The 21,553-nt window shown below is 47.2% G+C and overlaps 1 protein-coding gene across 5 annotated transcripts in view; it reads left to right on the forward strand.

The window, feature by feature from the left end:
• CBS (cystathionine beta-synthase) overlaps nucleotides 1-21,553 on the forward strand; it is a 39,182-nt gene that overhangs the window by 5,477 nt on the left and 12,152 nt on the right. For 4 of the 5 annotated variants that reach the window (XM_038759992.1, XM_038759995.1, XM_038759996.1 and 1 more), the window contains exons 2-12: nucleotides 9,963-10,182; nucleotides 11,744-11,850; nucleotides 12,765-12,899; nucleotides 14,025-14,104; nucleotides 14,218-14,352; nucleotides 15,483-15,552; nucleotides 16,285-16,376; nucleotides 17,143-17,268; nucleotides 18,411-18,495; nucleotides 18,983-19,088; nucleotides 20,692-20,769. In XM_038759992.1, the coding sequence (XP_038615920.1) occupies nucleotides 9,974-10,182; nucleotides 11,744-11,850; nucleotides 12,765-12,899; nucleotides 14,025-14,104; nucleotides 14,218-14,352; nucleotides 15,483-15,552; nucleotides 16,285-16,376; nucleotides 17,143-17,268; nucleotides 18,411-18,495; nucleotides 18,983-19,088; nucleotides 20,692-20,769 (1,223 nt within the window). In that variant the 5' untranslated portion in view covers nucleotides 9,963-9,973. Of the gene's footprint in view, nucleotides 1-5,935; nucleotides 6,038-9,962; nucleotides 10,183-11,743; nucleotides 11,851-12,764; nucleotides 12,900-14,024; nucleotides 14,105-14,217; nucleotides 14,353-15,482; nucleotides 15,553-16,284; nucleotides 16,377-17,142; nucleotides 17,269-18,410; nucleotides 18,496-18,982; nucleotides 19,089-20,691; nucleotides 20,770-21,553 lie in introns of those variants that run through there. The other variant, XM_038759993.1, reaches the window with a different exon arrangement.

A 21,553-nucleotide genomic window follows, 5' to 3' on the forward strand; every position in this document is an offset into this window, starting at 1 on the left:
AATACCTTCCCTCCCTTGCTCCTAATCCTATGCCCTGTGTGGGACAGGGGCGGTGGTTCTATCCTATTGTCTTGCCTCCGCCCCAGTGCTTAGCATGGTGCTTGACCCATAGTTAGTGCTTAATGTCATCTTCAGTTGGTTTCGAGTGTTCCACTTACTCGGCTTTGAATAAGAAAGGAGGGAAGTTGCATTCGTGCAACTTGTGAATTGCTGCAGTCAAGTCCTGAAAGCCATTTGTTTAAATGGTATTTGTTAAGTGTTTACTGTGCGCCAGGCAAGGTAATGAGGTTTGGACAGTCCGTGTCCCACATGGGGTTAATAATAATAATAATAATAATAATAATGACATTTATTAAGCGCTTACTATATGCAAAGCACTGTTCTAAGCGCTGGGGTAGATACAAGGTAGTCAAGCTGCCCCACGTGGGGCTCACAGACCCCATTTCACATTTTTTACATACATTTACAAATTCCCCATTTTACAGATGAGGTAACTGAGGCCCAGAGAAGTGAAGTGACTTGCCCAGAGTCACACAGCTGACAAGTGGCGGAGCCAGGATTTGAACCCATGACCTCTGACTCCAAAGCCCGGGCTCTTTCCACTGAGCCACGCTGCTTCTCTTAATCCCTATTTTACAAATCGCAGCTCCTCCAGTTGTCAGCTGTGTGACTTTGGTCAAGTCATTTAACTTCTCTGTGCCTCAGTTACCTCATCTGTAAACTGGGGATTGACTGTGAGCACCCCCGTGGGACAACCTGATCACCTTGTAACCTCCCCAGCGCTTAGAATGGTGCTTTGCACATAATAAATGCCATTATTATTATTCATTCATTCAATCGTATTTATTGAGCGCTTACTGTGTGCAGAGCACTGTACTAAGCGCTTGGGAAGTACAAATTGGCAACATATAAGAGACGGTCCCTACCCAACAACGGGCTCACAGTCTAGAAGGGGGAGACAGACAACAAAGCAAAACATTTGGACAGGTGTCAAGTCGTCAGAACAAATGGAATTAAAGCTAAATGCACATCATTAACATAATAAATAGAATAGTAAAGGTGTGCAAGTAAAGTAAATGGAGTAATAAATCTGTGTAATCATATATAATATAATGTAATACATATATAATATATATACATCACCCACACGGCAATGCTTTTTTTTTAAATTTGTTAATTTTGTTAAATTTGTTATTATGAGGTAACAGTTCCATTCATTTCATTCAATCGTATTTAGCACTTACTGTGTGCAGGGCGCTGTACTAAGCGCTTGGGAAGTACAAGTTGGCAACATATAAAGACAGGCCCTACCCAACAACGGGCTCGCAGTCTAGAAGGGGGAGAAGTTAAGTGACCTGCCCAAGGTCACACACATAACAGACGGTGAAGTTGGGTTTACAGGATGTTGCTTCTATAGATTTCCATGTTAAAATGGTGCTGGGAAATGTCCAGAATCTAGGAGTCTTCTCCCTCTAAACTGGAAGCTCATTGTGGGCAGAAGGCACTCAAGCAGCAAAAAGCATTTTGGCCCATGTGGTTCACTCTGAATTAGTGGTTGAAATTTTCTGTCCTTTTCCTTCATCCTGATAATTGTATTTATTGGGTGCTTACTGTGTGTGGAGCACTGTACTTTTTGCTTGGGGGGATTACAAGTACACATGATTCCTGCCTTGAAGAAGCTTACAATCTAATGGGGAAAGCATCCATCTAAATTTTTTAAAAAAGTAGTGGTTTTCATTGAGTCTTAATGTGCCAAACTCTATGGTTAGTACTGAGATAGAAGAGATTACAGGTAGTGAAAGCAATCAAATATCAAAATAATGTAAATAAATGCTGTGGGAAGATTTCTATAGAACCTGGGTTGTTCTTGACATCAGTCTGCCTTTCATGAAAAGGTTCTTTTTTATTTGTTTGCCTTTCCCTTGAATGTGACAAATTAGTTTGGGCCTGAAAAGCTGTTGCGCTTCTAACGAATTTACAGCTTTGCAGCACTGGGTTCAGTCTGGTGTTAGGCAGGTTCTTACAGGACTTTGCCACCTTCTGGGCTGCTCATTGAGTCAAGCACCCAAAATACCGGGACCTGCTAAATGTCTTTAAAAAAAAAAAGGCATGAGAATTTTATTAGGTCTTATCCCACAGGGCGCTCCTAGTGTAAGAGCAAGGAAGGGGTATATTATCCCATTTTACAGATGAGGGAACTGAGGCCCGGGGTGGTTAAGTGACTTGGCCAAAGTCAAGCAGCTCTTTCCACCAGTCCACACTCCCTGCACGTTTTTTTTTAATGGTATTTGTTAACCGTATTTATTGAGCGCTGTACTAAATGCTTACTATATGTCAAACACTTCTAAGCGATGGGGCAAAGTACGGGTGAATTAGGTCGGACACATTCTCTGTCTCACATGGGACTCACAGTCTAAGTAGGAGGGAGAACAGAGGTTTCATCCCCATTTTACAGTAGAGGATGTAAAATGTACAGAGGCCTAAGGTCACGCAGCAAGCGGTTGGCAGAGCTGGGATTAGAACCCAGGTCTTCTAACCTCCGGCCCATGATCTTTCCACCAGGCCACACTGGTTCCCAGATTCTTAGGCTCAGGACTGTTTTGAGCAGGGAATGTGTCTGTTTTGTTGTTACATTGTACTCTCCCAAGCGCCTAGTTCAGTGCTGTGCTCACACTAAGTGCCCAATAAATACGATTGACTGGCTGACCAACAGGGTCCAACAACCTGGCCATTCCAGTTCTGCAGAAGAGCCCACACCTCTCAGGGCTGCCAGGCCTGATCAATTGGGGCTACTTACTGGGCACTTAACAGTTTAGTAAGCGCTTGGGAGAGCACAGTACAATATACAGTAGAGTTGTGGGGGAGGCAGACATTAAAACCAGTTGCAGATAGGGGAAACCAGCAGTGTCAGGCTATGTCCATAAGTGCCATGGGGCTGGGGTGGCCTATAGACCCAAGTGCATCCACCGTGAATTCCTTCCCGGGGTGCAGACATTAGGTCTGCTGGCCCAAGGTATCGATCAATCAACTGATGATATTTATTGAGCCCTTACTGTGGGCAGAGAACTGTACTAAACACTTGGGAAAGTACAGTACAATAGTTGGTAGACCTGTCCCTTACCCACAAGGATCTTGCCATCCAGAAATCCAAGAGGTTATTTTAACCAGGTGTTCATCCCCGGGAGAAAATTTCTCCGCATTTAATCGTGCCAGGTACTGGAGTGCCACCTTGGAGTGCCAACTTGTGTAAAAAAAAAAAAAAAAAAAAAAGGCTGATGGTTGAGACATGGGCATGAATCAGGGGGGTCTGAGGTAAATACTCTCAAGGATGACACAACAGCTCTGGCACCTTGCTTTACCCAAACCTTCAATCCAGTGAATAATAAGAAGAATGGTATTTGTCTAGCGCTTGCTATGTGCCAGGCATTTCCCGTGTTTTTGTGTGTGGTGGTGTTATTGTTGAAGGAAAGCGGGGTTTAAAAAAAACACAGCAAAAAACTATGTCAAGGTGGGCAAGTCAGGTTCTGTGCCTCAGTTGTCTCACTTATTTTAAATGGTATTTGCCAACGGCTTACTATGTGCCAAATACTGTGTTAAGTGCTGAGGTAGATATGAGTTAAGATACAGGTTACAAACTGTCAAGTGGGAAATAGTCTGTATTCCACATGGGACTCACGGTCTTAATCCCCATGTACAGATGCGGTAGAACGGGGATTAAATGCCCCCGCCTGTAAATGCTGAGTCTCATGTGGGACATGGACTGTGTCCCATCTGTTTATATTGCATTTAGCCCAGTGCTTAGTACTTTGCTTGGTACCTAATAAGCACTTAATGAAAACCCCAATTAAAAAGACCCAGGAATGCTTGTCTAAGTATATTCTAGCCTGTGTCATTTTTCCCGAGTCTGTTAGTGCTGCCGAAATGGAGAAGAAAACTGGTGACTCAACATTGCCTTGGGTATCAACTTTTCCTCTCCCAGATCCTTGAAGAGAGCCAGGGCACTCTGATGAACGGTAGACTTGTTCCACTTCAGTTTGCCTTGCCTGTTCTGGTAGGAAGCATTTGAGTAAGCGCTCAATAAATATGATTGATGATTTGCTTCCCGTCTTAGATAAGGCTCACATACAGGCTCCAGTGAGCAGCTGCGGGGCCTAGTGGAAAGCAGCAGCAGGGTCTAGTGAGTGGTTATTGGGTGCAGAGCACTGTGCTACGCGTTTGGGAGAGTAGAGAAGCAGCGTGGCTCAATGGAAAGAGCACGGGCTTGGGAGTCAGAGGTGATGGGCTCAAATTCCGGCCCTGCCAATTGTCAGCTGTGTGACTTTGGGCAAGTCACTTGACTTCTCTGTGCGTCAGTTACCTCATCTGTAAAATGGGGATTAAGACTGTGAGCCACACGTGGGAAAACCTGATCTCCTTGTATCCTCCACAGCACTTGGAACAGTGCTCTGCACATAGTAAGCGCTTAACAAATGCCATCATTATTATTATTATTATTATTTTTACAGTGCAGCAAGTTGGTAGGCACATTCCCTGCCTATGATGAGCTTGTAGTCTGGAGAAGGATTGTAATAATTTATGTAAATAAATAAGATATGAATATGTTTGTAAGTGCCATGGGGCTGGTGAATACCCAAAGGGTACAGACCCAAGTGCATAGGTGATAATAATAATGATAATGATGGCATTTATTAAGCGCTTACTATGTGCAAAGCACTGTTCTAAGCGCTGGGAAGGTTACAAGGTGATCAGGTTGTCCCACGGGGGTGTCTCAGTCTTAATCCCCATTTTACAGATGAGGGAACTGAGGCACAGAGAAGTTAAGTGACTTGCCCAAAATCACACAGCTGACAATCGGTGATACAGGAGAGAGCACCGGACGGGCAGTCAGGAGGCCTGGGTTCTAATGTTGGCTCTGCTGTTTGCTTGCTCTGTGACCAAGGCCAAGTCACTTAACTTCTGCGACTGCTTCCTCTGTAAGTGGGGATGAAATACCTGCCCCCCTCCCCGTATTTAGACTGTGTGTCTCCATGTATTCAATGTGATTGTATTGAATCTCCCCAGTATTAGCACAGTGCTTGTAACATAGTGCTTAAGATGGACCATTATTATTATTATTATTATTATTATTATTATTGTTATTACTATTACAGTCTTCTACTAGGGAGGAGCAAGTCTGAATAATAATAATAATAATGATGGCATTTATTAAGCACTTACTATGTGCAAAGCACTGTTCTAAGCGCTGGGGAGGTTGCAAGGTGATCAGGTTGCCCCAGGGGGGGCTCACAGGCAATCCCCATTTTACAGATGAGGGAACTGAGGCACAGAGAAGTGAAGTGACTTGCCCAAAGTCACACAGCTGACAATTGGCGGAGCCAGGATCTGAACCCATGACGACTGACTCCAAAGCCCGGGCTCTTTCCACTGAGCCACGCTGCCTGAAGGGCCAGATCATCTGGCTGTGTATCGACATCCCTCTTTCCAGGGCATTTGGTGTGCAGTCCGAGCTTTCAACCTTATGACAATAGTGGGGTTTTCCTTTTTTCCCAGGAGTTGGATCCCGGATAGGGTTACCGTCTCCAGGGGGCTCAGAAACTCAAAACGTTCCCAGGTATTTTGCCTGGCCAGTCGTTGGGGTCTTTTTGCAGTCACTCAGTGTCCCGTTTCTTCTCTCCTTTCCCGGAAGGTCGGCAGCCCTCACTTTCGGCCTCTCCGCTGAGGCCGCCTTGATTGGCACGTGTGGTTGCTGGGTTTGGACCGAAACAAACACCTGCGGCTTTCCCTCAGATGGCAGGTTTGTTTGTTTGGGGGCTTGCTTGAGGCCTGGGCCTCCAGGAACCGTTTGTGTTTCCCATCATTCAGTGCAGCCACCCCACGCTCGGGGCCTCAGTGGTCGGCACTTGGCCGTTGAGCCTTGTCATGGCTTTCAGGTTTGCTCCTGGGGCTCTCCAGTTCCCTCCGCAGCCCGCCTTGGTGACAGCTGCTGTCCCTGTGAGGGAGGCGGGGAGAAAGGCACAGTTTCTATATTCCAAACGAGGTGTGTGTACCAAATTAGCTGCAGTCTCCAGAGCGGGGGATTTCCTGTCGAGGTGGGAGAAGGACAGGGGTTAGGGAGCCCACTGTTGCGTAGGGACTGTCTCTATATGTTGCCAACTTGTACTTCCCAAGCGCTTAGTACAGTGCTGTGCACACAGTAAGCGCTCAATACATACGATTGATTGATTCAGTCGTATGTATTGAGCGCTTACTGTGTGCAGAGCACTGTACTAAGCGCTTGGGAAGTCCAAGGCGGCAACAGGTAGAGACGGTCCCTACCCGACAGTGGGCTCACAGTCTAGGAGGGGGAGACAGGCGACAAAACATATTAACAAAATAAAATAAATAGAATATGTACAAGTGAAATAGATAGAGTAGTAAATACATGCAAACATATATACAGGTGCTGTGGGGAAGGGAAGGAGGTGAGGGCTCAAACTCAGAAACCTCTGACCAACCTCCGTTTGTAGCTTTTTGGTCACCAGGATTATTTTCTGTCATTGGACCTGCTCAATTAATCGTGTTTCTTGAGCCCTTACTGTGTGCAGAGAACTGTGGGCCTTGGGCCTGGGGGGATCCTCCCCCATTTTCCCTACTGAGAGCTCACCTCCTCCAGGAGGCCTTCCCAGACTGAGCCCCCTCCTTCCTCTACCCCTCCTCCCCATCCCCCCTTACCTCCTTCCCCTCCCCACAGCACCTGTATATATGTATATATGTATGTACGTATTTATTCCTCTATTTTATTTGTACATATTTATTCTGTTTATTTTATTTTGTTAGTATGTTTTGTTCTCTGTCTCCCCCTTCTAGACTGTGAGCCCACTGTTGGGTAGGGACCATCTCTATATGTTGCCAACTTGGACTTCCCAAGCGCTTAGTACAGTGCTCTGCACACAGTAAGCGCTCAATAAATACGATTGAATGAATCCCCTCCTTACCTCCTTCCCCTCCCCACAGCACCTGTATATCTGTATATATATCTGTACATATTTATTACTCTATTTGTACATATTTATTCTATGTATTTTATTTTGTTACTGTGTTTTGTTCTCTGTCTCCCCCTTCTAGACTGTGAGCCCCACTGTTGGGTAGGGACCGTCTCTATATGTTGCCAACTTGGACTTCCCAAGTGCTCGCTTAGTACAGTGCTCTGCACACAGTGAGCGCTCAATAAATATGATTGAATGAATGAATGAACTGTACTAAGGGCTTGGGCGAATTCCATATAACAGAGTAAATACGTCCGCTGCCCACAGTGAGTTTACAGTTTAGAAGGGGAGACAGACATTAATATCAATAAATAAATTGCAGATCTGAATGTGAGTGCAGTGGGGCTGAGGTAGGGGTGAATATAGGGTTAGGGTGACACAGAAGGGAGTTGGAAAAGAGGAAATGAAGGCTTAGTCAGGGAAGGCCTCTCACTGAAGTCCACTTAACTCATTCCCCTAGACTTCCTCCTAGTCACATTCTGGATCCCAAGGCCTCTGCGGGCAGGGGTGGGCCTCTGATTTGCTGCCTACATTTATTAAGCCATTGGCAACTCCAGAGACTAAACCCACTGCCCAGTCACCATCCCCCTGGGCCTGAAACAGGTGCAGGGAAGGTGGGGAACAGGGCCTGGAGCCAGTCTGAAAGGAATTGGAAAATTGGGTGAGGAAGGAACATACTTGGAAATGGAGTTCCTGCATGCAGGGAATCAGGTGTAGATTTTCATGGGGTTTTTTGTTGTTGTTTTTATATATTTATTTTATATAGAGTTGCTTCTCAGGAGTTTTCCTTATAGAGTTGTCACCCAGGGGAAACACCCCCCACCCCCACAAAAAAGCCATTCCTTTGCCTCTGAATTGATATGTCCAGATCACTGTTAGCTAATCTGCTCTGTGTGGGTATTCCAGTTAATGCCTTTTCACCCTCTGATTTAGTCAGCTTTTATTTCTGGATCATTTTAAGCAGGTAATTTGTCAAATCTCGGATGTTTCAGTGCTGAGCTTAAGCTGGAAGGGCTTTCCCCCTTTTCTCTATGAAGATGCGTTGGTGCCTCTGGGCATTTTTTTATTAATAAAAAATACACAGCGGAAGCAGTGTTGCTGGACTTCAGGGAAACCTGTAGGGTCATTGCAGATGAGGTGAGCCTGCTGGTTAGATTTAAAGAGGCTGACTCAACTCACAGATCAGATTCAGAAATGATTTTTCATCTGGCGATTTGCCAGTGTCTAACTTCAAGGCATCAGCACAATTAAGGTGTTTCTGGAGGAAGAGGACAGGCTGTGTTGGAAAATGAACAAGTCTAGGCCACTCTGGTTCCCCTACACATTGATCATTTTCACCCAGCGTGACCCGTTGATGAAACACCAGTAGGTACTAAATTGCCCAGTGACCAGTTCTGGAGTAGTAGGCAGGGAAGCTGGACATCATCAATCAATCAATCAATCAATCGTATTTATTGAGCGCTTACTATGTGCAGAGCACTGTACTAAGCGCTTGGGAAGTACAAATTGGCATCACATAGAGACAGTCCCTACCCGATAGTGGGCTCACAGTCTAAAAGGGGGAGACAGAGAACAGAACCAAACATACCAACAAAATAAAATAAGTAGGATAGAAATGTACAAGTAAAATAAATAAATAAATAAATAAACAGAGTAATAAATATGTACAACCATATATACATATATACAGGTGCTGTGGGGAGGGGAAGGCGGTAAGGCGGGGGGATGGAGAGGGGGACGAGGGGGAGAGGAAAGAAGGGGCTCAATCTGGGAAGGCCTCCTGGAGGAGGTGAGCTCTCAGGAGGGCCTTGAAGGGAGGAAGAGAGCTAGCTTGGCGGATGGGCAGAGGGAGGGCATTCCAGGCCCGGGGGATGACGTGGGCCGGGGGTCGATGGCGGGACAGGCGAGAGCGAGGTACAGTGAGGAGATTAGTGGTGGAGGAGCGGAGGGTGCGGGCTGGGCAGTAGAAGGAGAGAAGGGAGGTGAGGTAGGAGGGGGCGAGGTGATGGAGAGCCTTGAAGCCCAGGGTGAGGAGTTTCTGCCTGATGCGCAGATTGATCGGTAGCCATTGGAGGTTTTTGAGGAGGGGAGTGATATGTCCAGAGCGTTTCTGGACAAAGATAATCCGGGCAGCAGCATGAAGTATGGATTGAAGTGGAGAGAGACACGAGGATGGGAGATCAGAGAGAAGGCTAGTGCAGTAGTCCAGACGGGATCATCTGAAAGTGCAAGCTCTTGAGGTGAAATACAGGAAATCACTTTATTCATTTGCTGTTGTTTTTTATATGCTCTTCAGTTGCAGCAGCCCCTTCCCCCCCAAGACTGCAAGAAGCCCTGTCTGTCACAGTAATTTTCGACAACAATGCCAAGCATCCCCACAGAGGCTGAGGAGTCTTCTGGGCCAAACTGAGGCTTTCCTAGAAAGAGAGAGAGGGAGGGAGAGAGAGAGAGAGAGACTCTTCCCCCCACCCCAACTTTCCCTCTCCCTCTTTCCTCTCCCCACCCCACTGTGTCCCTCTGCTTCCCTCAGAGATGTCTGTGAATTGTACTTTTCAAGCGCTTAGTACAGTACTCTGCACACAGTAAGCACTCAATAAATACGATTGAATGAATGACTCTGGATAAAGCTCAGGACACAGTTTGGAGTAGTGGGTAGAGCCTGGATTTAGGGGTCAGAAAGTTGTGGGTTCTAATCCCACTCCGCCACTCTTTGGCTGTGTGACTGTGGCAAGTCACTGTATTTCTCTGTACCTCAGTTCCCTCATCTGTAAAATGGGGATTGAGACTGTGAGCCCCCTTTGGGACGGGGACTTTGTCCAACCCAATTTGCTTGTATCCAGCTCAGCACTTAGTACAGTGCCTGGGACATAGTAAACGCTTAACAGATACCATTATTATTATTATTAATAAAGCTTTTCTTTTTCCTTCTCCCCACAGAAGACCACACCATGCCTTCAGAGCTGCCAAAGGCTGAGGAGAAGCCCGGGGTCTGCCCCCATCACCCGGGCAACCCTGCGGAGAACGGGAAGTCGGAGATGGCCCGCTGCACGGGCCTCAGCGAGAAGGAGAGGAAGTGGATCCGACCCGACATGCCCAGCAAGTGTACCTGGCAGCTGGGCAAGCCCGCTTCCGAATCTCCCCACCCTCACATTTCCTTGTAAGTGATGCGTGGTTGATAAGTTCTCGATCAGTGGTATTTACTGAGCGCATACTGTGTGCAGAGCACTGTGCTAGCGCTTAGTAACTCTCCCCCTCCCCCCTTCAGCACACATCATTGTCTTCATTGTCCAGTCAGTGGCCCTTGGGGGTGGTCCAGAAAGCACCATCTGGGAGCAAGCGTGGCTGTGAGGGAGACGAGCTGCTTGACTCCCCCCGCTCCCCTGACCCCTCACCTGTCAGCGGGGTAGCATTGCATTGCAAAGAGGCAAGAGGTGCTGAAACTACTTACATCCCAATAATAATAAATTTAGCATATATTAAGAGTTTATCCTGTGCTCAGTGCCGGGTTAGATGCATGGTTGTGAGATGGAACATAGTCCCTGTACTACTCAGACCTGTCTTATCCTCAATTTGCAGGTGAGGAAACTGAGGCCCAGAGAGAAGTGACTAGCCCAAAGTCACCAAGTAGGTCAGCAGCAGAGCTGGGACTTGAATACGGGTCTCCTGAGTCCCAGTCCCATGTTCTTTCTGCTTCCTTGAGCCTTGGAATAGGGAGGGGTAGATTTAGGGGATCGGAGTGGAACAATTCAAGGAGAAGCGAATGCAATTCAGTCCCGGGGGAGGTTTACACTGTGAGCCAGTTCTTCTGAGATAACATTAACTCCAGCTGCCAAAATAGATCCTTACCGTGAAGTACAAGACCAAAGAAAGGTTGGCTTTTTCAGTTTGCTCTTATTCTAGCTGGACTGCCCTCGGGCACCCTTCGGGATTTCTGTTGCTCACTGAGCCCCGCTTCCTATATTTTGGGAGGCTGTGCTCCCTGGGGAGAAGGCTGATTTATCAAAGGCCTTAATGGCTCTGCACATAATAATAATAATAATATTTGTAAAGCACTTACTATGTGCAAAAGCACTGTTCTAAGTGCTGGGGAGGTTACAAGGTGATCAGGTCATCCCATGAGGGGCTCAAAGTTTTAATCCCCATTTTACAGATGAGGTAACTGAGGCCCAGAGAAGTTAAGTGACTTGCCCAAGGTCACACAGCTGACAATTGGAGGAGCCGGAATTTGAACCCATGACCTCTGACTTCAAAGCCCATGCTCTTTCCACTGAGCTACTTAAGCGGTCAGCAAAAACCATAAAATAAAATTTAATAGATCCCTGATTTTGCCCTACTTCGCCAACGTCATTTAATCCTTACAGGTCCCAGCTCTGAAGCCTGAGCTACATGTCCTATTGATTAACAGGTAGCTTGGGGTGACTTTTTAAATAGAAATGAATTCATTGGGTCCCAGGCCAGGGTTGAGGCAGGGGAAGTGAGAAGTCCTTGTCTTTGAGCCAAATCATTTGAGAGTTTGGTTACTCAGGTTGGTGAGGGCAGAGGGACGGTGGGGAGCTACTGTATTTAGTTTCCTCGAAAGAACGTTTTGCATCAGCAAGACAGCTAGCTCTCTGAATGTTTCAGTCCTTTTTTCAAAAGCAAGCAGGAGCCAAATAAGTGATTAAAGCGTGCACCTGCAAGTGAGTGGGTCGGTCTTTAAATACTTTGTTTTATTTCAGAGCTCAGACCCCCAAAATCATGCCAGATATCCTGAAGAAAATTGGGGACACGCCTCTGGTTCGGATCAACAAGATCGGGAAGGCCTATGGGCTGAAGTGTGAACTCTGTGGGTACAGAATCTTGGTCTCTGGGCTGAGAGAGATTCATTTAGTTATATTTATTGAGCACTTACTGTGCAGAGCACCGTACTGAGTGCACGGGAGACTACAGTACAACAATATAGCAGATATATTCCCTGCCCACAGTGAGCTTACAGTCCAGACATGGAGGAGACAGACATTTATATAAATAAATAAATTACAGATAAGTACATAAGTGGTGTGGGGCTTGGAGGAGGGAAGAACAAAGGGAGCAAGTTAGAGTGATTTAGAAGGGAGTGGGAGATGAGGAACGGGGTGGAGTGGTGCTTAGGGAAAGCCTCTTGGAGGAGATGTGCCTTCTATAAGGCTTTGAAAGGATGGGGGGAGAGTCTAGGGGGGATTTAAGGAGGGAAGGTGTTTCAGGCCAGAGGCAGGAGATGGGTGAGGGGTTAGCAGCAGTCAGAGGAGCGGGCACATGAAACACTGGTGAAACTCGGTGAAACACCGTGACAGTTTGTACAGATTTGAAAGATGAAGCCCAAACAGGCGTTCCTTTCCCTCAGGACAGCTGTGATGGTTAGTGGCATTGGCTGCCCAGGGCTTTGGAAGCGGAGCTTTGGGCATAAAGAAAGTGGAACCGGGAGTGGGCATGAGTACTAATTAATAGTGAAGATGTGAAATGTGAGATATATAAAGCAGACACAATGGGAGGAAATGTGAAAAAGCCCAGACTTCTTCAGAGCAGGATTGTCCCTGGGTGAGCTGGGCAGGATGAGCTGATGGTGGAAGGCGGCCAGAGCAAGCTTGGAGAAGCCTCCAGGCTTGACTGGGTATCGAGCCAGCTTTAAGTGTAGGAGAGGGGCTGGCCCATATCACACCTCTTTCCCGCCCCCCCGACTCATCCATGGTTTCTTTGTTTGATTCCGGGCACCTGCTCCAGTGGCCAAGTGTGAGTTCTTCAATGCGGGTGGGAGCGTGAAAGACCGGATTGGCCTCAGGATGCTGGAAGATGCGGAGAGAGCGGGGATTCTGAAACCTGGAGACACAGTCATCGAGCCGACGTCGGGAAACACTGGTCAGTGAGCGGGGAAGGGCAGGAGCCGTGACAGGCTGAGAATGAGAAGAGAACTAGGAGGGCAGAGAGGTTCTTAAGAGCAAAGAAAAGTACCCTTTATCCCCAGTAGTAACAGTGATTGCTTCGTAAGAGTGGTTAGGAACAACATTTTGCTTCCGTTTTTTCTTTTTCATCTCCTCTCTATTCTGCATCACCCTGCTCTGGCCTTCCTACACTGCCTTTTGCATTTCACTTTTCTGTTTTAAGACCCTCACACAGTTCAGGGACATCCTAACAGGCTGAAGGATCTCAGAGTTCCCTTTCCCTTCAACCCACCCTCGCCTTGGGCTTGAGCTGGTTGGGGTTTTCTTTCGAAGAGAATTTTGACATTTCCTGTTCGTCTCCTTGGTGAAGGCTATATTCACCTTGCTCTCATTCATTCATTCATTCATTCAGTCGTATTTATTGAGCACTTACTGTGTGCAGAGCACTGTCATTCTGCTCGAGGTGAGGCCCCTCGTTCCTCAGCCTTGGTGCATTGCTTTTCTGGCTCACTTTCCCTTTGGTCACTTTACCTACCCGACAGTTTTTACTGGCTGACCCTTCCCTAACTGGGTAAAAGAATCTAGTTTCTGGAGTGCTTTGTAGAAGAAGAAATGTCAGGCTTCCCAATAGCCTTTGATTTTTTTTTTTTCTACATTCCCAACTCTCCATGCAGCTGATGGAGAGGATTGCAGGGAAGATTGAATCTGTGGTTAGAAAAGGTTTTCTGGTTTCCTTAAACCATTATCTTGAGCTTGCCAGTCAGAAACTATGCAAAGTCTGCCCCGGTGATGATAGTAGTGCTAGCATTTATTGAGAATCTCATAGAGTGCAGTGTGCTATTCTGGGTGCTTAGGCGATACATTCCCTGCCCTTGAGGCGCTAATGTTTGAATGTGAGAGACAAGCATGAAAGTATTTCCAGAGGAATCAAATGAAATAATCAAATTCCCAGTTGAAGGCATGTATATGCATAAGTGCTTGAGATGACCTGTGAGGCTGGAAATTAATTGGGGAGGAATAGGGGCTGTCGGTGTCGGAGGGGAGGGTCTGTTCCTAGCCATGGATGGAAACCCCTATCGTTTGCGCACTGGTGTTCCCCCAGGAATCGGGCTGGCCCTCGCTGCTGCTGTCAAAGGGTATCGCTGCATCATTGTGATGCCTGAGAAAATGAGCATGGAGAAGGTAAGTCAGCCCCGCAGCCAGGGTTGGTGGGGACCGCTCGGGTTCTCCATTCTTTGGGGAATCCCCCCGCCCTGCCCCAGGACAGCACAAGTGACCGCACCCTGTCGGTGCAGGTGGACGTCCTGAGGGCTCTGGGGGCAGAGATCGTGAGGACACCCACCACCGCCAGCTTCGACTCCCCTGAGTCTCACGTAGGGGTGGCCTGGAGGCTGAAACATGAAATTCCCAATTCTCACATCCTGGACCAGGTACGATTTTGTGTTCTTGATCTTCAGAGGTGGAGGGCAGGGATGTCTGGGTCCCAGGTTGATTGGGGCAGCAGGCAAGGAAATCTTTATTTACCCAGTGGGGCTCCATGGTGTGTCCTGGGGGCTCCCACCCCCAGCATCTCTTTGGGGTGGGGGCTCTGTGGGTCACCCTTTTTCACCCTTCAGGATCGCCGTAGATTAAGGGAGCAGGGGGTTGTTTCTGGGCTTCTACATGGGCCTTTCCGCTGGCAGCTACGGGACCCTAATGCTGCTTCTAAGCAAAGCGCTAGAAAACCTACTCCAGCAGACTCTTGCTGGTGTCACTTTGCTTTGCCTTTGTTACTGAACCTCTGGGGCTCCTCTCCCACTTTGCCCCATCTCCAACTAATTCCCTAGGGCGGAAGGAGAGCCGTGGCAGAGGCATGCTGATAAAGCCAGCCAGGGAGCCCCAACGGGTTTCCTGTCCCATTCCCACTTAGAAAGGTAGCGGGCATCCTGACCTGCTCATGGGTTTGGACTGGTTCCGGGATTACTAATTTGGGAGAGATGGACCCAGCTCATCCGTGTTGATATGATGCTGTCTGCGGACATTAGAGGGGATGATGATAATAATAATAATAGTGTTGGCATTTATTAAGCGCTTAAGCACTATGTGCAAAGCACTGTCTTAAGCTCTGGGGTGGGGGTTACAGGGTGATCAGGTTGTCCCACGGGGGGGGCTCACAGTCTTAATCCCCATTTTACAGATGACATAACTGAGGTACAGAGAAGTTGTGACTTGCCCAAAGTCACACAGCTGACAATTGGCGGAGCTGGGGATTTGAACCCATGACCTATGACCTCTGCTCTTTCCAGTGAGCCACTTGATCGTTCCTGTACCAAGGAGACTCTACCAACGGGAGATTTTGAGGCCTGGGGTTAAGGGTTAATGGAATCATGGAACAGGTCCTTGGGTTGAAACTTCCCATATAAATAGGATATGTTGTATGAGCAAGAAATGACCATCCAAAGCAGACTGCGAAGTTCTTACCTTCAGAGACTGTTGAAACTCTGATACTTTTAGTTAGCCTAAATTAACATCCTTTTGTCTAGCTCTTCTAATTTTTTTTATTTTTAATTTTTTTTAACAGTACCGGAATGCCAGCAACCCTCTGGCTCACTATGACTCCACGGCTGAGGAGATCCTGCAGCAGTGTGACGGTAGGATCATCTTGGAGTAAATTCCATTAATTGAATACGGTCCCACAGATTGTGTGGTACAAAAGTAATTAAAGCCCCCCCCCCCCAAAAAGGAAGCAAGCCTTCCCTTGGGCTCATTTATGGCAATCATTCATTCAGTAGTATTTATTGAGTGCTTACTGTGTGCAGAGCACTGTACTAAGCACTTGGAAAGTACGGTCAATCAGCAGTGCTTATTGTAGTACAGTGCTCTGCACTCAATAAATACGATTAAATGAATGAATTGAGACTCAAATATGCAGAGCACTGCCTATATGAAGTACTTGGCAAAACTCGGGAAAATACTTGGATATTTTGGTAAGGGCTTTGTTTGCCCAGGACTGAGGTCATAAGAGGAGGAGATATCTGATCCCTGTTTTTACAGGTGAGGAAGCTGAGGTTCAGAGAAGTGAAAGGGTGTGCCCAGTGTCCAAGAGCAAACAAATGGTGAAGCCTAATTAAATCCCAGGTCCACTGATGACTGGGGTCTGAAGGGGAGTCTATGACTTTATTTAGCCATTAGGGCAAGTAATTTCACCTCTCTGTGCTTTGTCTCATCTTTAAAATGGGATTACCACCATCTCCAAAAGGGGTAGAGGGTATTACGTGAATTACAGCTTTGGTTAAAAAATAATAATAATAATAAAAATAAAAGTTTTTGGCCAGGAAAGATTTGAAGGCATTTTCATATTCTGGCCTCTCCCCCTCCAACAGGGAAATTAGACATGCTGGTAGCCTCAGCTGGCACTGGAGGTACCATCACAGGCCTTGGCAGGAAACTCAAGGAGAAGTGCCCAGGTTGCAAAGTAAGTAAGGGAGAATGGGAATTGGTTGTAAGCAAACTGGTTTAGCCACCTAAGGGCAATTTCCAGAATGTGCTCTCTCTGTTTTTCACCAGTGGTGGTGGAAGCAGGCAGCTACTTTTGGTTAACTGCCACTGGAGCGAGTCAATGGGAAGAGCTGAGGTGGTTAAGAAGATAGGGTGGGTAGGAGTGAAGAGCCAGGGCTAAAGAGGCAGAGGTGGGTTCTACTTCTGATTTGCCAAAAGAAAATAAGTAAAATATGGAAGAATAAAGAATAAAAATAATTTGGGAGATTTTTGAAAGAATTTGGGAGCAATTGAAAGGGAGAAAGAGTGAGAGCAAGAATGAGAGACGAAAGAAAGGAAAAGAATAAGTGAAAGAGTGAAAGAAAACATGAGAGAAAAGGAATGAGAGAAAAGGTGTAAGAAAGAATGAGGGAGAAAGGGAAGGAATAAGAAAAGGTGTGAGTAAAAGAGACAAGAAAATAAGAGAATGGGAATGAGAGTAAAACAGAATAAGACAGTGATAGAGAAAGAGATGGGGAAGAGAGTGAGAGCAAGAAAGAAAATGAGGGAGAAAGAAATGACAAAGAATGAGAGGGCAAGAGGGAGAATGAGCAAGAGAGAAAAAGAATGAGAAGAGTGTGAGAGTGAAAGAATGACTGAGAAAGAAAGTATTAAGAATGAGTGAGACTGAGAAAGAAAAAGGGAAAGAATGGGAAAGAAAAGGAAGGGAAAAAAGGAAACAAGTAAGAAACCTTTCTTCCTAGATCATAGGGGTTGATCCAGAAGGTTCGCTCCTTGCTGAGCCAGAAGACCTGAACAAGACTGACAAGACCGTCTACGAGGTTGAGGGGATCGGCTATGACTTCATTCCCACTGTCCTCGACAGAGCGGTGAGTTTTATTAAGTGCTTACTCTATTCTTAAGCACCCGGGGGGGTAGGTACAAGATGAAGCAAGTCAGACACAGTTTCTGTCTCTCATGGGCCCACAGACTAAGGGAGGGAGAACAAGTATTTAATTCTCACTTTTACAGAGAAACTGAGGCACGCAGATAAAGTGACTTGCCCGAGGTCACCCAGCAGGCAAGCGGCAGGCTGGGATTAGAAATCAGGTCCCTTGACACCCCAATCTATGCTCTTTCCACTAGCCACACTCCTTCCCAACCCTCAAGCCCCTAAGTGGGAGGTTTCTAGAGGTCAGTTCTGCTCCTCCCACCTGGCTCTTTGGGCTTTCCTCGGCCCAGGCAGTCAGTTGTATTGAACACTTACTGTACGCAGAGCACTGTATTAAGTGCTTGGGAGAGTGCGTGGCTCAGTGGAAAGAGTCCGGGCTTTGGAGTCAGAGGTCTTGGGTTCAAATCCTGACTCCGCCAGTTGTCAGCTGTGTGACTTTGAGCAAGTCACTTAACTTCTGTGCCTCAGTTACCTCATCTGTAAAATGGGGGTTAAGACTGTGAGCCCCACGGGGGACAACCTGATGACCTTGTATCACCCCTAGTGCTCAGAAAAGTGCTTGGCACATAGTAAGCGCTTAACAAATGCCATCATCATTATTATCACTACTACTTTATAACAATTTACCGGACACATTCACTGCCCACAACAAACTTTACAGTCTTCTCTGGGAGAAGGAAAACGTCCATTCTATAGCTGGGGACGCAGGCTCTCTTCAGAGAGAAACTGAAGGACCCGCCCAGAGTCCCTGAGCAGGCATCGGAAGCAGTTGGCCAGCTGCAGGAGGGGAGTCATCTCCATACCGATCACAGATCTCTGACAATTATGTGGAGTTCCTAGGGAATGCCAGAATCCGCGCCAAGAGTATTTCCGGCCTTGAGTCGGAATGGTCAGATTTCTGCATTCAGCCTTGTGGCTCTCAGCTCCTGGGAGAAATTAAGAAGCTTAAACCCCTCCATTGGCCTCCCTCTGCCCCTTGTCCCCGGCAGCATCTGCCACCGTTTACCCCCTTGACCCCCTCCTGTCTTAAACACCTATCATCCTTCAGTTTCTCATTAGTCCTCCTATTCCCACCTCTAGATCGTGGATAAATGGTACAAGTGCAACGATGAGGAATCTTTCGCCTTTGCCCGTATGCTCATCAGCCAAGAAGGACTACTGTGTGGTAAGAGTGGGCCAAACTCGGATGTTATGGATGAGCTTCAGGGTCAAGAATCCCCACCCTGAGCCCTCTACCCCTGGGGTCCAGTTGGCAGGCATGGGAGGTTGGGAAGGGGGGTTGACAGGCATTCCTGCTGAATAGTGGGGCTCCATCTTTTGCTTTTTGAAAGGAAACAAACCACTGGGCTCCAGGCAGAGGGAGAATGGCCAGGTGCTGTCTTGACTCCCTGGGATGGGGCAGGGCAGTGCCCAAGTCTGCCCGCCCCAAACTGTAGCAGAATGACTAAACTGCTCCTGCAGCAGCTAGCTGACCAATCTACTCAAAGTCACAGCTCGATTTAATTTGTTGCATAAGTGGCTAACCTGAGTCATCGTGAGGTGGGGCCTGTCCCAGGTGGGATCTCTGTTCTAGACAGCTTGGGAGGGAGGGAAGGGTCCAGAACCCGTCCCCCTAAAGCGTGCCGTTTCTGACGCGGTGTCTCTGGCGGCAGGGGGAAGCTCGGGCAGCACCATGTCCGTTGCGGTGAAAGCTGCCCAGGAGCTGAAAGAGGGTCAGCGCTGCGTCGTCATCTTGCCGGATTCCATCAGGAACTACATGTAAGGAGCCTGCCCTTGGGCTGTCCACGCTTCCCAGCCAAGACACAGTCAGTGGCGTTTGAGTGCTTTCCCTGTGCACAGAACTGTACTAAATGCTTGGGAGAGTAAAACACAGCAGAATTAGCAGTCACATTCCCGCCACAACAAGCTTAGTTTCCATTTCCTGGCACCGAGACGGGCTTCTGGTCCATCCTGGAGGTTTCAGCTGCTGCAGGGGATTCTTTCCTGGTCTAGCTGACCCCCACACGCACGCACTTCCCCCGGGCCCTCCTACAATGGCAGTGGTACTCACTGGGCACTGACTGTGGGCTTGAGCACTGTACTAAGTAGGCTCTTGGGAGAGTGCAAGAGGGTAAGTAGTCATGATCATTATTATGATTATTTATTTTTACATGTACATATTTATTCTATTTTATTTTGTTAATATGTTTTGTTCTCTGTCTCCCCCTTCTAATAATAATAATAATGATAATGATGGTATTTGTTAAGCGCTTACTATGTGCAAAGCACTGTTCTAAGCACTGGGGGAATACAAGGTGATCAGGTTGTCCCACGGGGGGCTCACAGTCTTAATCCCCATTTTACAGATGAGGGAACTGAGGCACAGAGAAGTGAAGTGACTTGCCCAAGGTCACACAGCTGACAATTGGCAGAGCTGGGATTTGAACCCATGACTTCTGACTCCAAAGCCCGGGCTCTTTCCACTGAGCCACGCTGCTTCTCTTCTAGGCTGTGAGCCCACTGTTGGGTAGGGACCGTCTCTATATGTTGCCAACTTGGACTTCCCAAGCGCTTAGTACAGTGCTCTGCACACAGTAAGCACTCAATAAATACGATTGATTGATTGATCACTGCCCCCATGTACATCCTGGTTTGAGACATAGGTCCCCTTCTTTAATCTTCCTCCTCCCAAACAAAAATGAAAAAGCAGTGGAGTTCTCCTTTCCTGCTCCCAGGTAGGCCTTTTTCTAGCCTGCCTTACCACACTCCCCATGGTCTGCCCAGAATAGGCCAAATTAGAAAGATTGGTCCTCACCTGCTTGGAGAAGGAGGGTGGGACTCCCTCTGTACAACCAGGAATTCTCTGTCTGGGAAGTTGAGTGCCGAGCCATGGGCATTCCGGTGGGGAAGCTGGCTGTTCCTGTCGGGGCCAAGCAATCCAGGTGCCCAGACCTCAGAGTTCCCCTATCATCATCATCAGTGGTACTTATTTATTGAGCACTTACCATGTGCAGAGCTCTACTAAATACAGCAGCATAATATAACAAGAGTTGGTAGAAACCTTCACGGCCTGCAACCAGTTTCCAGTCTAGAAGGGGAGACAGACGGTAATATACATAAATAATTTATGGATATGTCCATAAGTGCTGTGGGGCTGAGGGTTGAGCGAATATCAAAGGTCACAGAACCAAGCTCCAAAGGCTCCTGGGTCCAGGTGCCAGGTTAAGAGCAGCCCATGGAGGGAAGCTCATCTGGGTTTGTACTTCCCAAGCGCTTAGTACAGTGCTCTGCACATAGTAAGCGCTCAAAAAATACGATTGATGATGATGATGATTGCCCTTGCCCTAGCTCAGAACATTTCTATCTCCTTGGTGATTTGCAGGTCCAAGTTTTTGAGTGACAAGTGGATGCTCCAAAAGGGATTTCTGAAGGAAGAAGATATCATGATTAATAAGCCTTGGTAAGGCAACGTGTCCAAGCTGGCGGTAGAGTATGTCTTTGCGCCCACCCCCAAACAACCCCCCGCCGGGAGGATAGCGGCAGGCTTGAGGAAACACCTCCCACATAGCCAGAGTTCACACAGCTTGCCCTTTGGGGCTCTGCCCAGCCTTCCTAGCTCATGACCGAGGAAAGAAGTTTAAGCCTGAGGGGAAATAGTCACTCAACAAAAGTAGCCACTGCTATGCCAAGGAATTCTTTCCTAACTTCTAATTAACATGTTGAATTTGGGGAGGGTTTTTTGTGTATTTGTTTTTAAACCCAAGGGGTAATTACTTAAAACCGGGCTTGATTTTCAAAGTTTTCAGGTGTATTGCGTGTGTGTGTGAGTGAATCTTTTTTAAGATTCATATACAGTACTTTCTGAATGGGAGGTAGCTTTTGGGGTATTGCTACTCCTTTCTGATGATTACAAAGACAGTAAATGGCACAAATGAGCGTTGTTATGTTTTCAAACCTAGTCAAGGAAAGACAGTCCGGTTTTCTCAGGAGCATCAGTAAACGCAATTGCCTAATCTTGGTTCTGAGGAGAGGGCTTTTTGTGTAGCTAAGCAAAAAGAACGATGACATCAGCATAATGAATGAGCCAAAAGTGACCAGGGGTGCCCACTATCCCAGGAAACAGCAGGCTCCTTTCAGAGTGAGAGAAGGGGAAAAAGAGATTATTTTTCCAGAAAACACATTCCAGAGTAGTGCCAGTTCTATTGACAGTAGTGAAAAGGCCACTTGGCAAATGAATGTGCTTA

The sequence above is a fragment of the Tachyglossus aculeatus genome, chromosome 18 (assembly GCF_015852505.1).
Source record: "Tachyglossus aculeatus isolate mTacAcu1 chromosome 18, mTacAcu1.pri, whole genome shotgun sequence".
Lineage (NCBI taxonomy): Eukaryota > Metazoa > Chordata > Mammalia > Monotremata > Tachyglossidae > Tachyglossus > Tachyglossus aculeatus.